The sequence below is a fragment of the Plasmodium brasilianum genome, chromosome 3 (assembly GCF_023973825.1).
Source record: "Plasmodium brasilianum strain Bolivian I chromosome 3, whole genome shotgun sequence".
Classification (NCBI taxonomy): domain Eukaryota; phylum Apicomplexa; class Aconoidasida; order Haemosporida; family Plasmodiidae; genus Plasmodium; species Plasmodium brasilianum.
The window spans coordinates 545,776-564,120 of NC_090116.1; the positions used below are offsets into that span (position 1 = coordinate 545,776).

At 25.7% G+C, this 18,345-nt stretch overlaps 4 protein-coding genes and 1 pseudogene across 5 annotated transcripts; 2 read left to right on the forward strand and 3 right to left on the reverse strand.

Annotated features, from left to right (window-relative positions):
• Nucleotides 1-1,345: 1,345 nt before the first annotated feature.
• On the reverse strand, nucleotides 1,346-5,164 carry MKS88_000912 (replication protein A1; the record flags this gene model as incomplete). The annotated part of the gene is made up of 1 exon (XM_067219557.1): nucleotides 1,346-5,164. The coding sequence occupies one exon, from the start codon at nucleotides 5,162-5,164 to the stop codon at nucleotides 1,346-1,348; it is 3,819 nt and encodes a 1,272-aa protein (XP_067075280.1).
• Nucleotides 5,165-6,631: 1,467 nt separating this feature from the next.
• Nucleotides 6,632-7,832, forward strand: MKS88_000913 (peptide chain release factor 2; the record flags this gene model as incomplete). Its single annotated transcript, XM_067219558.1, has 4 exons — nucleotides 6,632-6,718; nucleotides 6,933-7,201; nucleotides 7,419-7,518; nucleotides 7,701-7,832. The coding sequence occupies 4 exons, from the start codon at nucleotides 6,632-6,634 to the stop codon at nucleotides 7,830-7,832; spliced, it is 588 nt and encodes a 195-aa protein (XP_067075281.1).
• A 2,158-nt stretch (nucleotides 7,833-9,990) lies between these two features.
• MKS88_000914 (zinc finger protein) lies at nucleotides 9,991-11,658 on the forward strand (the record flags this gene model as incomplete). Its single annotated transcript, XM_067219559.1, has 1 exon — nucleotides 9,991-11,658. The coding sequence occupies one exon, from the start codon at nucleotides 9,991-9,993 to the stop codon at nucleotides 11,656-11,658; it is 1,668 nt and encodes a 555-aa protein (XP_067075282.1).
• A 1,171-nt stretch (nucleotides 11,659-12,829) lies between these two features.
• Nucleotides 12,830-15,423, reverse strand: MKS88_000915 (annotated as a pseudogene). Its single transcript has 6 exons — nucleotides 15,371-15,423; nucleotides 14,908-14,968; nucleotides 14,629-14,722; nucleotides 14,312-14,415; nucleotides 13,858-14,029; nucleotides 12,833-13,560 (listed from the first exon to the last, which is right to left on the reverse strand). Coding segments are annotated over exons 1-6 (1,212 nt in total).
• Nucleotides 15,424-16,553: 1,130 nt separating this feature from the next.
• On the reverse strand, nucleotides 16,554-18,233 carry MKS88_000916 (EVP1; the record flags this gene model as incomplete). The annotated part of the gene is made up of 3 exons (XM_067219560.1): nucleotides 16,554-16,876; nucleotides 16,973-17,260; nucleotides 17,366-18,233. The coding sequence occupies 3 exons, from the start codon at nucleotides 18,231-18,233 to the stop codon at nucleotides 16,554-16,556; spliced, it is 1,479 nt and encodes a 492-aa protein (XP_067075283.1).
• Nucleotides 18,234-18,345: the final 112 nt, after the last annotated feature.

Consider the following 18,345-nt stretch of genomic DNA (forward strand, 5'->3'; position numbering starts at 1 on the left):
CTTATAAGCGTAGGATACATAATTTAATTTTTGTCCCTCTTTACGTTTTCTTACTTAATATGTGTGCAGATAAATGTACCTTATAAACCCTGATCAGAATAAAAAAAAAATAATTTGCACGTGCATATACATATATACATACCCATAGGAAAATCGTATTACATTTTCTAGTTTTGTTTTAACTGACTTAAAATTTTGCTTATTGAAGAACTAGCGTAATTAGTAGTATTTTCATCTTTAAAATTATAATTTGCTTTTATTTTTTGAGAAAATTTCCCCTATTAAATCGATGGAATGGATACGTGTTAAATGCGTTAGCATTTTCCTTACATATTTATTCGTTTAAGCAGTTATCCATTTATTTATTCGTTCATTTGTTCATTTGTTCATTTGTTCATTTGTTCATTTGTTCGTTCATTCTTTCATTCGCTCATTTGTTTATTTTATTTTTTTTTAAACCAATTTTTTTCGAACTGCATTTATCGTTGGTCTTAATCATATTAAGAACGCTTCCTATTTGTGTTATTCCTGTTACATCAAAGCAGTAATAGAGAGGTTGGAAATGCCGACAAATCGAATTAAAAGAAAAAAAAAATCAAAAAATTTAAGCTAAAATTGTTGTTACAATTTTAAGTACTATAAGTTTGGTGTAATAATGTACGAAAAAAGAGTTAAATATATATTTTATTTTTTTCTCTCTGTGTGTATGTGTTTACTTCGCCTTTTTCTTGATACGCGAACTCTACACATATAGTAGTAATAATGTACATTATTATAAATGGGGAAGAGGGGTAGGAGAAAACTAATTATACAATGGAGGAATACTGAAAAAGCTGTGAAACATAATATGGGGGGGGGCAATTAAAATATAACGCACTTTGCACTTCCATATTGTACATGTATGTACACCATACATATGGTTGTTTCGTAAAAAAAAAAAAAAATTTGTTATACTACATGTGCGCACGTATTGTGCATATACGCGTATAAATATATGTATATATGTATGTATGTATATATGTATGTATATATGTATATATGTATGTATGTATATATGTATATATGTATGTATGTATGTATATATGTATGTATGTATGTATATATGTATGTATGTATATATGTATATATGTATGTATATATGTATGTATGTATGTATATATGTATGTATGTATGTATATATGTATATATGTATATATGTATATATGTATATATGTATATATGTATATATGTATATATGTATATATGTATATATGTATGTACGTATGCATGTATGTATGGATGGATATACACGGATTATTCCAGAACGAATAATTCGCGAACGCTTGAAATATTTAGATGGCCCCCTTCACTCGTTTTCTAATTCCCTCTTCTCTGTAAGGGTCCTAATGGACTTAACCAAATACCTGCAGTTGTCAAGCAGCAATTTGCTGAGGGGAATTATTTCAATTATAGTGTAGTTCTTTTTTAGCTCATCCATGTGAGATGTCATATAGGCTTTAATTCGAAAAAAGAATTCTTTTAGTTTGACTTTTTCAATTAAATCAAAATTTTCAATATTTTCTTGTGTAACATATTCTTGTCTTAGTTTCATAAACTCATCAGCGGATAGGCCGTTCATAATTGTTTTTGCACAATTGGAAAAGGCAGAAGCTCTTAACGAATCAGTGCTATCAGTAATTTTTAAATTAATAGAATAATTATAAATAGGAATATTATTTTTATTACACTTGGCACAATACATTGATTCATCCAAAAGTTGAGATGTTTCTATCTCTTCATCGGCTATATTATTAGTAATCATTTTCTTATTACAATCAGGACAAGCGGAATATACAGGTATAGTATTATATATATGATCTATAAATCCAAAAGTTGTAAAAATAATTCCTTTTCCTGATAGAGCATCTTCATTTGCTACGTTGACATCTTTTTTAATTTCTTCAATAGTTTTTTGTAATTCTATATTGAAATTATTACTATTTAAATTAACTAAAGCATGCATATTTTTTTTATTATTGATCCACCAATTTTTTAAAATATAAGCTCTATCAATTTCTGGATTTATTTCAATTTTTGTTTTGATATGAGATTCTAATTTTTTGCCTTTCCATTCCCCAACTTTTAAATACTTAAAACAGACAATACAGTTATCCTTTAAATCCATTTCTTCTATTTTTAGAGCATGGTCACCCCATAAGGTTACATTAATAGTATCATTACTATCATCTATTAATATTAAATCCCTTTTTTCTTTATACTGTCCTGTTTTTTTAATCAAAATTTGCATAGTCTCTTGAAAATTGAATACAATTCCAATTACATCTACTAAAGAACCTGTATTCATATTTTTAATATTATCTATATAAGTAAAATTATAAATAAATTTTGGAATATTAAAATCATTTTCTTCTAATAATTCTATAATAGAATTTTCATCTAAGGTAATTTCACAATCATGTTTTAAAGTATTAAATTTCTTATTTGCTGCTTTTATATTTCCTTTACTTATTTTATATATTTTTCCTACTTGTAAAAAATCATACCATTTATCAACTGCCTTACCAAAAAAATTCCCTTTTATCTCACCATCTTCATCACATAATTCTATATTAAATACTTTTCCTTCTTTATTACCTGAGTAAAATTTTCTAATATTATCTTTGGACTGAACCCTAGCTTTGATAATCCATTTTGAAGAGTATTGAGATAGCTTATTTATTTGCATTAATATTCCATCATTTGTTTTTATCACGGCATTATTACTCTGATATGTGTTACTCTGAGAAGGGTTACTCTGATAAGGATTGTTTTTCCTAATTTTCCTACTTAATGTATTCTCTTTTAACATTTTTATTTCATTTCTTCTGTCTGATGATAACTCATCTATATCATTGTTTAGCGTTTCCTTTGTTTCTTGCAAGCTCCCAACGCTTTCGCTTCTCATGTGTTTCCTTCCCTCATCTGTTTGATTGTAGCTGGAAAACAGATTCTCTTCTTTACTACTAATTTTATTATTACCATAATTATTATTGCCATTATTATTGCCATTATTATTGCCATAACTGTTACCATAATTATTACTAATATTGTTACCACTACTATCGTATTCCGCAGAGCGACGACAATACCCTTCATTTATACCTTCCTCATTTTTACTTAGTTTCGCACTACTGTTGTAACTTTCAGCGTTCCTCCCTATATACATTTTCCCTTCTTCATCAGCATGAATGCTATTTTCACCATGATCATTTTTCTTCCTATTATAGTAGATGTCTTCTTTTCCTTGTCTATAGCTACCCACATTTTTGATCTTTTCCTGCTCCCTATCTCGGGTATGATCAATACCACTTAGGATGTTTCTTGCACCACCGCTCGGGATATCAATACCGTGAATACTTCCACTACTAATGTTATAGTTTCCATCATCAAGATAGTTTCTGTTGTTGAGGTTACTTCCGTTGTAGCTTCTGCAGTTATGACTTCTTTCATCGGTGTGTCTTCTAATCCCATACATGTTGCTCATAATATATGATTCCTTCTCTCCTTCAAGCAATTTTCCCTCGTGTGGGGAAGAATTTAAACCCTTGATTCCATTTTTTGCATAGTCATTATTATTATTATCATTATTATTATCATTATTATAATCATTAATATTATCATTACGAGGATCACTGTTATTATCACTATAATTTTTATTAATACTGTTACTTACTCCAACCTCGAAATTATATTCCCCTCTGTATGCACCACCGTTCCTATGAATATTTTCGTCGTAGTTGTTGTTCCTCCCACTGCTCATAACAACGTCTCTGCTTATAATGTGTGTTTTGCTCTTACTGTTAATAATATTACTGTTGCTATTATTATTACTTTTACTGTTACTATTGTAAGATTCATTCTCGGATAAATATTTGTTTCTGTCATAATTAATTGTGTTATTCCTTTTGTTATAACCTCCATTCTCTCTATATTCACTGTGCTTTGGTTGAGGTGAGCTTCTCCCCTCATTATTACTCTTATAATCCCTTACATTGGATGGGTAATTAGTGCAATTTGTGTAATTCGTGTAATTGTTATAACTTGCACAATTAGTTCTTTCATTATTATATGAAAACTTTCCTCTATTCTGTAAATCCACCATATGACCTTCTTCATAATTTCTATTATTTATATTGCTATCCCCAACTCTGCTGTTATTTGGGCTTTTCAAACTTTCACGATAACTGGGATTCAAACCATGGATTTGATTTTCCCCATACGATAAATTTTCCCTATGGGTGATATTTTCTCTATTTGCTAAATTGTCCCTATAACCCGAATTATCATTCGGACCACTCGGTTCTTTCACAAAATTTTCGTTGGGTACATGATGGTACTTTTCCTTGTTACCCCGCATATTATTTTCATAATATTCATTTGATTCATAAAAATTTTTAATATTAAGTCTATTATTATTGTAATCGATCGTAGCGCGTGTATATTCACTATCTCTGGGTTTATTTTCACAATAAAATTCGTTAGTAACTCTATGGTTATTATTATTATTACTGCTATTAATACTACTACTACTATGGTTATTAATGTTATTAATGTTATTAATGTTATTACTGTTATTACTGTTATTACTGTTATTACTATTATTATTATTACTACTAATATTACTATTACCACCTCTGTATTTGTTGTCATAATTATATTCGTTATCCCCACGAGTGGAATTTTCCCTTGGACTATTATCCTGTTGTGAATTTAACAGATAATAAGATATACTTTGTAAGTGATATTTTCTAAATAAATCTTCAATATCAAAATTTTCTATATTTAAAAAGATACTAACCTTTTTCGCTAGAATGAAAAGTTTTCCATAATAATTCGTAATAGAAAAATTTTCAATTTTAATTATTTTTTTTACGAACGATATAGTAGAACTAAAGTTGTTATTGTCCTCTATGCCTAAATGTACAATAGCATAATACTCAGGTGGTATTGTTCCATCAATAACTTTTAAAAAAACTTGACTCGCCCCTGCATTCATTTGACTAAAACAAATCAACTTTATTTCAGTGTTCAACCAACTTAACGCTTCTTCTGAATTTGGTTCGGTAAAAAATTTATATATAAAGTTAGGCGTAGCCTTACTTAAAATCTCTTCGTTTCTATTCATTTTTTACTTATGCTCAACAGAATAGCGAAAGTGGGGAAAAAAAAGAAAAAAAAGAAAAAGAAGAAAAAAGGGTATATATATATATATATATGTTCCTCTGAAAAGGCGTATATCCCCTGCTAGCCTTTACAAGCAACTGTAAGTATATATTTAAACCCGCGCACACATACATACGTACGTACATATATATATATATATATATGTTCATGCTTCCCCGCATGAATATATACGCTGCATGCGCAAAAAATAGCTGTTAGTGCTGGTACTTTGAATTATCCAAACAAATTCCTTTCTTCTGTGTACTAACAAATACGTGATACACTCAAAAAAATGTCTTGACCTTTTTGCATTAACAATTTTTTTTTTTTAAATATATGTATACATGCAGATATAAATATGTATATAAGAACATATATACATATGCATATATGAACACACATATATAAATATATATATTCCATTAAGTTACAAAATAAAACTTATAACGAAAAATAGAAAAAAGTGCAAATTAAGTGAAAGTTTTTTAAAAAAAGGAAATATCTTTAAACAAATGTATGTACGAAATAAATGGAAGTTAAAGCTTCTAGTTTGTTATACGTCAAAAAATACGCAACTACCTTTTCGCACGTTATTTTACTCATGCATAAATATAAACATGTACAATTTATGTACAAACGCGTATACATAATATATATATATATATATATATATATATATATATGAACATATACAGATATACGTTCATACGTACATAAGAATAGTTAACAGCGGGAGTTTATGTATTCCTAAAATAAGCGAAGGAACAAGGAATTTTTTTTAAATTTGTATATACTCACAACGAATATATTTTTTATGATTATATTTTTGTAATAAAGTAAGTCTTCAGATCTTGATAATCTTGTTCTTAGTAATTCGCTCTTTGTGTATTCCTATTTGCAGTTCATACTTGAACATACGGATGAACAAAGTGAAGCTAAAATTAAATTATATCATATTAAATTAAAACAGACTAAATCAAATAATATCAAATTAAATCGCATTAAATTAAACCGAACCAAACAGATGTCACATGTTTTTTACCGTTTCTTTTTTTTTTTTTTTTTTTTTTTTCTAATGTAGTTCTATGTTGAGTCTTTTAAGTATATAGCGAAAAAAAAAAAAAAAAAAAAAAAAGACCAAAAATGAAATTATGAAAAATAAGAGAACGCAGTTAACCAAAAATATACACAAGTAAAAAATATTAAGTACTGTGAAATTAAAATTATTAACAAAATGAAGAGAGAAAAAAGGTAAAAATTCGTATATATCTGAAAAACGTAAATTAGAGAACACATGAAGATAAGCTTTAAGTGCACATATACGTAAACATGTATGCTTGTTTGTATGTATGTATGTACATGTGTATGTATACATATGTATACGCGGGCCTGCATATATAATATATACGTCTTCTTGGAGGAGCATATAATGTTTTTTAATTTAGCATTCCCCTTTTTTTATTTAAATGTAATTATTCATGTAAACTTTATTAACTGCTTCATTAAAATTAGCGAGGTAAGTAATTCACGTATTTTTTTTTTATTTAAAAAAAAAGGCTTTTAATTTTTGCGAATGCAAAAGTACGAGCATATACGCATGTTTATGTATATATATATATATATATATATGCATATATTTGTGCTCATTTATTTATTAACCTCCAAACTGATCTGCATATTAATGTGCAAACTAGTTTGCTCATAAACGTATTTATCTCCTTGTCGTTTAGCGCACAGGTTTCATACACGTATCACTTGCGTCCAAGAAGGTAACAAGACCTTTGCGCCATTTACCCCTATACAGTTTATCAAAAAACAGTTTTGTAGCAATAAACAAAAGATTAGAAGATATAGGAATATATCCTAAAGATATTGAAGAAACTTTTATTAAAGGAACAGGAAAAGGAGGACAGAAAGTAAATAAAACAAATAATTGTGTAATGATAAAATGTAACGACATGAATGAAGACAAAATAATTATAAAATGTCATAAATACAGGTTTTTTTAAAAAAATAAAATAATAAAATAAATTAAAATAAAAAAACAAAATAACAAATATAAAAAAAATAAAAAATGTTGTATTCCTTAAAAATTATGTATTTTAATTATAAGAGATAATTTAATTTCTTATTTATAATTTTTTCCACTATTTGAATTTATGCTTCTTACCTTCATATGTTATTATTCATTCCTTATCTAATTTTATCTCAAATAGGTGTTTACAGAAAAATAGAACATATGCACGCGAATTGTTATACAAAAAAATAACGTCAATAAAAGAAAAAGTAGAAGAGGATATTTCTAATCGCATTGAAGTATACAATTATTTTGAAGTTTAAAATAAGAACGTAAATGTGTTCGCATTATTATATATATATTATTTACAGTCTTTTTATTTTGACTTTTATTGCTCGTATTTTACATATATCCTCTTATACATGAATTCATTTTATTATTTTATTATTTTATTATTTTTTTTTGTTAACAATTTTTATAGAAAGAAAAAAGAAGAATATTAAAGATTACGGATAGGGAAAAGAAGGAGTCAATAAATTACAAAAAAAGAAGATCTACAATAAAAAGTGATAGACAAAAAATTATAAGATTTGAAAGTGATGATATTGCTTGAAATTTTTTCATTTACATGATTGCACCCTATTATCGTTTCCTCTGCTCTGTTTTATAAGTTGTAAGGAGAAACACAAATATGGATAGGTTCAAAAAACAATTATATAAAATAAATAAGTGTATGAACTCTTAATGGGCTATATCAAAATACATATTGTATATCAGTTTATACTTGTTTTGTTTTCTGTGTAATGTACATACTGTGACATATGTACATGTACGTGTACATATAAATGTACATAAATATATATATACGTACGCACTTTAATATTTCATTCTTTTTATCCCCTTTGAGAATAAATCAGCCAATGGAATATTTTGTTTTTTTTTTTAATTTATGCTCTCATTAATAAATAAATAAATTAATTTTCGTCCATATATCGCTTAATGACCGTGCTGCACATAGAACATCATTAATATAATAGGGGTAGTAACAGACGGGCTATCAAAACTATATATATATGCATATATACACACTTGTTGCAGTTTCACCTGCGCCATGCTGCTTTACAGACTTAAAACTTTTACATATGATAATAATATTTACAACACTACTTAAATGTACATATGTATGTATAAATGTATGGGATGTAATTTATGGCCTTCTTGAAGGAAAAATACAAAGCCTAAACAAAATTGTAAAACGTATAAATATATATAACTCCTTTTTAAGCCACCATAAAATAAAATAGAAGATACATGTATTTATTTTTCTGAACATTTATTAAAAATAACTTTCTTAGCATTTTATAATATGTTATCATATATATATACATAACATTTATAAAATTGAAAAAAAGTATATAATTGAAAAAGCACTTATATGTTTTTAACTGTTGTGCATTATTGTAATTTTATATTATATGCATCATTTATAATTTTATACGTAATAAAATATATATAAATATAAAAGTACCTATTCTTAAAATTATATTTTTTTTTTTATTCATTTTATGAATTAAAAAAAAAAAATGTAATTAAAGCATAAAAAAAGTCGAAAACTCATCAGTTAAGTTACTGTAATTTATTTTTACGTTAAATATTATTCATGAGCTCCATATATATGTACATATATACGTAGATATTTAATAAAAGCGAACTACATTTTTTACGGCTGCAAATTAAAGTATTTATTAAACAAATGCAAAGCCAAGCAAGCTACGTAAACGCGTCATCTTTAATGATTTATGTAAAAATATTCTTTTTTTAATTTTTTCATTTTTTTTTAAATAACACTTATTATTAATTGAAAATGCGTCTGTATTTGCCTTTTTAGTATAGTAACAATTTTATATAATTTTTTTTTTTTGCCATAAAAAAAATGGAATCTTTTTAAATTTTAATTCATTATATTTTTACATTTTTACGCTTTGCTATCAATAATACTTTCTCTTTATATTTTTTTTTTTTTTTTGTGGTTTTACTGTAGTCAAGTAAAATTTATAAGCATTCTTCAATTTTTGCAAGTTTAAGTTCAACAGTTTTAAAAGAATAAAAAATAGAAGCAATTTTTTAAATTGAAATTGAATAATTAATGTTTTAAGAACATACAAATAGCACAGGAAAAACTTCTTTTATATATATTAGACGCACTAAAAAGCAGAAATTTTGAAAAATTTGCAGGATTGAGCATATATGAACAGTAGTACATACGTTCATGTGTGTGTATGTACGCATATATGTATGTATATTTATACATAAGCACAAACATAAGTATATGCACAAATGCATACACAAATGCATACATAAATGCATACAAAAAAGCATACATAAATGCATACACAAATGCATACATAAATGCATACACGAATGTAAACGTACATACGTCCATATGCACGTATTTCCACGCAAGTATATGTGCACGCGTTCTCGTATGTATTTTTGTCAAGAGTGAAATAGCTAATGAGTGAAAAATATCATGAAACGCAAAAAACTAAATAATAATAAGTAAATTATAAATAAAATCAAAAGTTCAACCAAGAAAGTGTTAACCAAGATTACATGGGGTTGTGTATATAGAATAAAATTACAAAAGAAAGATTTAAAAAAAAAAATAGTAGGAATTGAAAAATAACAAAAAAATTATCGTATAGTAAAATCCTTTTTTTTTTTTTTTTTTTTTAAAGAAAAAGAAAAGAAAAATATCTAGTATTTGAAAGATGGATGAAAGTATCAATTTATCAGACAATAAAAACATTAACAAATCGTATGATATAAAAAATATATACAACATAAAAAAAGAGGATGTGATTGTTCAGGAATATATGAACGTAAATAATAACTCAACAATTAATATAGATAACAAGGATCAAGTAAATATATATATTGAAAATAGGGACTTGAATAAAAAAACATATAACTGTTATACTTGTAACATACAGATTTATAACTATTCTTTTTTTCGATATCATTTTAAATCTGAGTGGCACAAATATAATTTAAAGAGAAAATTATTAAACCTAAATGCAGTTAACGAGTTAGCTTTTAATGAAAAAGTGCAAATTTTAAAAAAGAGTGAGGAAGGAAAAGGAAAAGGAAAAGGAAAAGAACAGGAGGGAAATAATCTTAATACGTCCAAAAAGCATAGTAACAGTAATTATAAAAAAAAAAAAGGAAAAAAAAACAATGGAGAAGATTATAACCATAAAAAAGTAAATAATAGTAATAGTAATAGGAATAGTAATAATGAAGGAAGTAGCTATGATATACAAAAAGTGAAATATGCTACAAAAGAAGAGGTGCTATTAAACAGAAATGTAAAGTATGATAACCCCTTAGTCTGTTTTTTTGATAACAGAATTTTTAATACCATTGATGAAAATATAAAACATATGAATGATAATTATACTTTTTATATTCCTGATCAAAAATATGTAACGGACATAGAAAAAGTACTTTTAACCATAGGGAAAAAAATATATGAAGAGAATAAATGCATTTATTGTTTTCGATATTCCAAATGTGTTAAATCTTTACAATCACATATGATATGTAAAAGTCATACGAAAGTACACACCGATTTTTTTGTATTTATTCAAAAATATTATGATTTTTCAAAAACATATGTTGATTTATTAAATAAATATATTAACAGTAAAGAAGATAAAGAATTACTTATTTATATGTTACACAAAAGAAGAAAGGATAAAATATCTTTAAAGTGTCAGGCAAGTGAAAAACATAACAAGGATAATACAACAAAAAATTATGGAGTAAGTGATGATAAGCAAAACGTGGATAATGTTGAAGATGAAAAGAGCCCTGATGATAGCAAACAAGGCAATGTATTCAACCATGGAAAAGGCATTAACAGTAATGTATGTACCGTTCACAATGGAAGCAATGTAAATGGTGTAAACGATATCAAGTATAGAAAATTGCATTCTTCCGAAGGAGAGAACATTGATGACTACAACAGTAATAACTATAACAAGCAACATAAGTATGAAAGTGACAACAATGACGATTACAAAGTGAAAGAAGAGGACTTGAGTAAGAACCTAAGTTATGATACTATTTATGAAGTCCTTGAAGAATTTGGTTATATAAAACCTGAATTAAATGAATACAATAATTTAATATTACCGGATGGATCCGAAGCAATTAATAGGAAAATAGCATATATATTTAAACAAAAATTGCCTCTTGAAAATAGGACAGATTTAAAATGTAATAAGATGGATGTTATGAAAAAAAAAGAGAGCAATCAGTATAACAAAAAATATAAATACTACATTGATATTGCTAAAAAATATGGCTTAGATTTAAATGTGAAGACAAACAAGTTAAACAGGTTTTATAAAAGTGATACTATGTTTTTTCTTTAATTATGAAGTGCGTAACGAATATACACATTTTAGCGGACCCAATGTTATACATAGTAAGTGTAGATACGTATGTAATGAAGTCCACGTGTACCATGATTTTAGTTTTACGGGTGAGAAGCACTTTTTCGCAAGTCATGTGTGAAATACCCTTTTGATTAAAAAAAATAAAAATAAAATAATAATAATATAAAATGAAATAAAATAAAAATGCAATAAAAATAATATAAAATGAAATAAAATAAAAATTATATAAAATAAAGTAAAATAAAAATTATATAAAATAAAGTAAAATAAAAATTATATAAAATGAAATAAAATAAAAATACAAATAAAACGAAATAAAATAAAAATACAAATAAAACGAAATAAAATAAAAATACAAATAAAACGAAATAAAATAAAAATACAAATAAAACGAAATAAAATAAAAATTATATAAAATAAAGTAAAATAAAAATTATATAAAATGAAATAAAATAAAAATACAAATAAAACGAAATAAAATAAAAATACAAATAAAACGAAATAAAATAAAAATACAAATAAAACGAAATAAAATAAAAATACAAATAAAACGAAATAAAATAAAAATACAAATAAAACGAAATAAAAATAAAATATAATAAAATAAAAGGAATGAAAACCGTAAGGTTGTAGTTATTATATATACTTTAATTTTTATGCAAAATAGTGGTTTACTTATACTCAAAGGAGTGAAATCAAATAAATTAGCAAATGTAACATTAGTCGCAAATTTAAATAAATAGTAAACATGTCGATAAATAAAAATGTCCTATTTTCCAGAAAACTCCTCCATCAAATTTACAAAAATAAATAATATGCATTAAATTTTTAGCTAGCTGGAAAAAGAAAAAAGAAATTTATATTTTTATGTATATTTTTAATTACTTTTATATCTATATTCAAAGAACAAATTGGAAAAAGGGATAAAATAAAGAAAATTAAATTTACGGATAAAATTAAAATAATAAAAAAAAAGGAAAAAAAAAAAAAAAAAAAAAGAGCATTAATTTTCCCACCATTATGTGTAATAAGTTTACGTTGAAGTGTATATATATTATGTGTATACTTATATATAGGAGCACGTTCACATGTTCATGTAATTGTATATGCACATTTCGTCAAAATGATTTTGACTTTTTAAAGGCGTCTATAGAACGTTGGCCCACATCAAGAGCTTTTGCATGACCTGATTTTTAGCTAATGTATAATATTCCTGTCTAGTTACCCATTTTTTTTTATTGAAGTAGAGGATTTTTCCATATTTTTTACAGCCCAAATAAGAGGCAATGTCTGACATTCTCATATGTTTTATGTAAATTTTTGTGTTTTCACTATAATTTTTAAGTCTTAAGATGTGCTTCATTTCCTTGTGGAGTCTTTCACGTATATTGATACAATTAGATACTCCTCCAACTAACACTATGTTATTTAAGATTTGTTTTCTTAAGTCCATAGGACAAGAACAAACAGATTCAAATACTAAATGACTTAATGATATTATATTTTGTTTATAAAAATTTCCTGGCAAATGTGCTAAAAATTCAGGCTGAAAATAAATTTCATGACATAATACTTCTGCCTTAGGATCTATATATAAATTAGTATATGGAATTTTATATGGCTTATTTAACCCATTGCAATCTGTAGCTATTTTTATGTTTCTATCTATGTTAAGACTTACATAACTATTTAATTCTTTATAATTCTGAACTAGTATATAGTCAATATAATTATCGTTTATTTTTACAAAATTGGAAATGTATTTACTTATTAAGTGTCCACCAATTTCGCTATTTCTTGCACTCTCTAGAAATGCACCATGGTTTTCTGCAATGGGGGTAATTCTGCTTCCGTTTTCCCCCAAGTCGATAACAATGGCTTTCGCACGCCAAAACGATGAAAATAAAATAAAGAATAAAGATAAGATAAAATAAAGAATAAAAATAAGTTAAAATAAAGAATAAAAATAAGATAAAATAAAGAATAAAAATAAGATAAAATAAAGAATAAAAATAAGATAAAATAAAGAATAAAAATAAGATAAAATAATAAAAAAAAGAAGCATTACTGGTGTATATGTGTCTATACTCATAAAGCCACGCACAAACGATATATTAATAATATAACTGACAACTGCTAATTTACATGAATGAAAAATCGTCTAATTTATAACACCTGTCTTAAGTCCATAATAGTAAGCAGCTGCGAGGGAGTTGTAAATAAAAGATATGGAAATGAAGTTATGGTTCTTGAATGCCCAATTTAACAAATTTGATATATATAATTTTTCAACCGCTTCGGGAATTGCGACAAGTAAACTGTAGTCGCTTGTACTTATATTTAGTTGCTGTTAAGGGAAAAATAAGTATATAGGTAATTAAATAAGCGAATAAATAAGTAAATAAATAAACAAGTGAATAAATAAAGAGTTATATAATTAAATATTTAAATAAACAAAATGCTCAAGATGCCTTCCGAGAGATAAAACACACAGACACTTCTTACATGCATATATATACATAAAGGGCGTTCAGTTCAACCATGAACCACAACTTTCGCAAAAAAAAAAAAAAAAAAAAAGCATGTAACTGCAAATGTACATATATATATATATATATGCCGTTCGTACCTTTATGAGATGGTTATATAATTCCAATAAATGAGCGAAATCGTTATTGCTCAAAGGATGGCGAGGGTCAGCAAATGTCATTTTCATACTTACTAATTCGCTGTCTAAACAATAATTGTAATTAATTGCACATATATTAGAAATTGACCAATGATGTATACACATATATGCACATTTCGTTAACTTGCAAACTAGTGAATATATTACTCTTCATGTGCCATTTGCCATTAGTTATTAGTAATTTTTCATTTGTTAGATATTATCCTTTTTTCTTTTTCTTTTTCGTATGTAATTCGTATGGCTGGTTGTTTATAAACCTTTACAGATATCCGGCGTTTTCTCTTTTTCTTTATCTGATTTAGCGCCTCCATATTTTATTAACATGTAGTCTTCGACAGCATCTACACCGAACTGAGTTTTAAAAGCAACCACACAGTTATATATATATATATATATATATATATATATATATATATAACCACATGTTCACATGTATGATTGTACGTGTACACATAGAATAAAAATAATAATTTTTCATATCAATCGGTAAAAACTAATAATTATATGTATTTTTTACATGCATTTTTTTTTTATACTTTTACAACTCTCGAGTTTGCTAGTTCTTTTCTGTAAAAAATTGTTTCAATAATAATGCATCTCAATAAAATGGATAAATCATTGAAAATACGTTAAGGCATACTCTAAATATAAACAAGGTATTTGAAGTGTAGGCAGGTCGTCGTTCGCAAATCCAATTTTTATCATCCTGTTCACAAGTATAGGTAATGGATATATATGTATACACGTAGGTACGTATATATAAACAAATGAATACATATATATATATATATATATATATATATTTCCTAGTATAAACTAACCACACAAATCTAAAACTCATATGAATATGCAAAGAAAAAAAAATATCCACAAGGGGGAAGGAATTTTTTTCTTTTTAAAGAATTTTGGTCGGTGTTCATCAGAATGCGCACAAGTTTGTCACTTTCTTCCCTGTCTACTTGTTTATTTATTTATTTTTATTTTTTTTTTTTTATGAACCATGTGCCCGGATCCAAAATTATGACAGGAATATCATCTTCTTCAAGTTCCATTTTTTCAATTTTTTAATTAAAAAAAAAAAATAGTTTAACACCTTTAGCACAACATTCAAATTGTGGTTTTGTTAAAAATTAAAAGTGTTTGAAAAGGCTAGAGAATACGTTCTTATAAAATATAACAGGATTAACAGCTAATTATAGTGGACACATTTTTTCAGCATTAATTCGTACATATATATATATATATATATACATGCCCCTACTGTGCCGTTCTTTCTTTTTTTTTTTTTTTTTGCTCCTCTTAAGAAATACAGGAGAATTTAATAATACATATGTCAATATGTGCTTTTTTAAATATAAAAAAAAACGCAAAAAGAACGAAAAAAAAAAAAAAAAAGCGGCATTAATTTAAAATATATAAATAGTAAAAGACAAAACAATATGCACAAATTAAAAAATTACACGTGTGCTAATAAACAAATTAGAGTTAAAAACTTTTATCACAAATACAATGCTTATTAATGCAAGAGTATTTTTTTTTTTTTTTTTGGATAGAAATTAAAAAAAAAAAAAAATTCTTTTGTAAAATTTTGAAAATTATATACTTTGCGCTTAAGAGAAGTGCATTAAAAATTTGATCTTCCCAATGAATGGACATTATTATATATATATATATGCGCCTTATGGACTTTTTTTTTTTTTTTTTCTTTTTTATTTCATTATAAACAAATTAATTATAATTTTTTTTACTTCATTTTAAACAACAAATGAATTATATATTTTTTGAATTTCATTTTAAACAACGAATGAATTATATTTTTTTTGAATTTCATTTTTATATATCATTAGAATAAATTCTTCATGCTTGTACAAATCGTTTTAACTTTTCTCCTACATATGAGAAGATAAAGTATCATTTAAGGTTCGCATGATTTACTTTGTTCATCTCTGGAGGAAATGATGTAAGATTAGTCTACTAACAGTGAAGTTAAACATATAGGACTGTACATATATATATGTACGTACCTATAACTGGCAAGCTTCTTCATTTTCATCAGCATACTAATATCCTATGGACAGAGGGTGGGGAAGATACATATAGTTCGCTTTCCTTCCAACACTAACATCACCTTCTGATCTTTTAAGGAGCAGTTTATATAACTACCCCCCACCATTTATACAGTCTAATGCACATTTTGTTTCTTATTCTCTTGGGACTTGAAAATACTCCTATTTACATTTTGATGCTTTACAAAATAAGTCAAAAATTTCATAGCATCTTTAAATTTAATTTTTCCTATTTCTATATCAGAAAAATGAGAATCAATATTTCGCATATTTAAGTATACCATAATTGCAGCAATAAGAACTCTAAAATAGTCAATAATATTTAACATAAGATATATAAAATTTGAATATTTGCTATCCATATATTTGTCTGCAAGCAGTAGTCTATACATATTGTCTGAAAAAAGGGATTCTACTAAATTACGCGGGTTCTGATCCTCTATATTATTCTTTAAATAAAATGAACGTAATCTTGTTCTCATATTATCTTCATGTATTTTAAGTTATATATATATATCTTCTAATTTCTGTTCACCTTGTTGTTCATGACGTGTTGACTTTAGATGAATATTGAAAAGATTTAACGTTTTATTTAGTATATCTACATAGTAATCAAAAAATAGAGAATACGAAAACAAAGCAGGTTCATTAAATAATTTTTCTTTATTTCCATAATCAAAAAACAATTTTAAATATTCATTCAAATCTTTGATATAATCTTTGATATCTCCATGAATCTGTTTTAAATATTCATTTATCTTCTTCCTTTCTGCAGTAGCATTATTATTAGTGCTTTTATAATTCTTTTCATTTAAATTATTTACTAAATTTGTAGCCATATAATTTAAATAAAAACAGCATGATAGATCTAAACAAGTACACATAGAATCAAACTATTTGTACGAAGTATAATATATATCATTCATACTTATGGGTTCTGTTTGCATTATATTTTCTACTAAACCTTGTTTATCTAATTGTAAATATAAAGGTAGCGATTCAAAGCTTAGCTGTAATGCATCTTGCTTTTGTAATATTTCATGTAAAAAAAATAAAAATGTATAAACAATGCGATGATATGCATAATAATATTTTTCAATCTTATTCTCATTTAATGGATTCATTTTGTTGTCAATCTCTATAAATTCTTCATAAGAATGTGTAAAATTATTTTCACATATATCCGATATACTTTTGGAAAGCTCTTTAAAGCACTTAAGATAATCTTTCGTTAATTTTTTAGACATATTAACTATATCAATTTTTTCCTTATAAAATAATGTTGATAATCCAAATAAATGAGAGGATACTTTATCATAGTCTGTTTTGTTATAATCCATGTTACTACTGTCAGAAATACTAGAAATACTAGCGCAACTACTTGCCTTAGATAATGTACCTTTCGATTTTAATATTTCTTTTTTCTCTTTACAGTTACATGCACAATGTTTATCATTATTTTTATAATATACCAAATTCTTACCACTTGTTATAGTACGAATATAATGTTTCTTATAACTCTTCTTATCATAGTCATGACTAGTTGTATTTATTATATGGAACTTTTCTTTATTATTATCTTTTTTTTTATTTGTTTTTGTATATGCACGGGAATTGTTCATTTTTATTTTTGCGTCAGATTTTAATTTGTAGTCCTTTCCTCCTAAGGCATTATAAAATTTTATAATACCTAAACATAAATTACAATTTTTATAATATTCATCATTTGATGAATCCCTATTCTCTTGCTTCTTCTCAACTTTATTATCAAACCTTATTTTTTTTTTTATGGTCATTTAGTGTACTCTTGGTCGATACACTGCAACCTGTTACTACGCCATTTCCTCCACTTTCACCTGCACTGTTCATACATTTCGCTTCTTCGCTGTTGAACAATTCGATTTTACT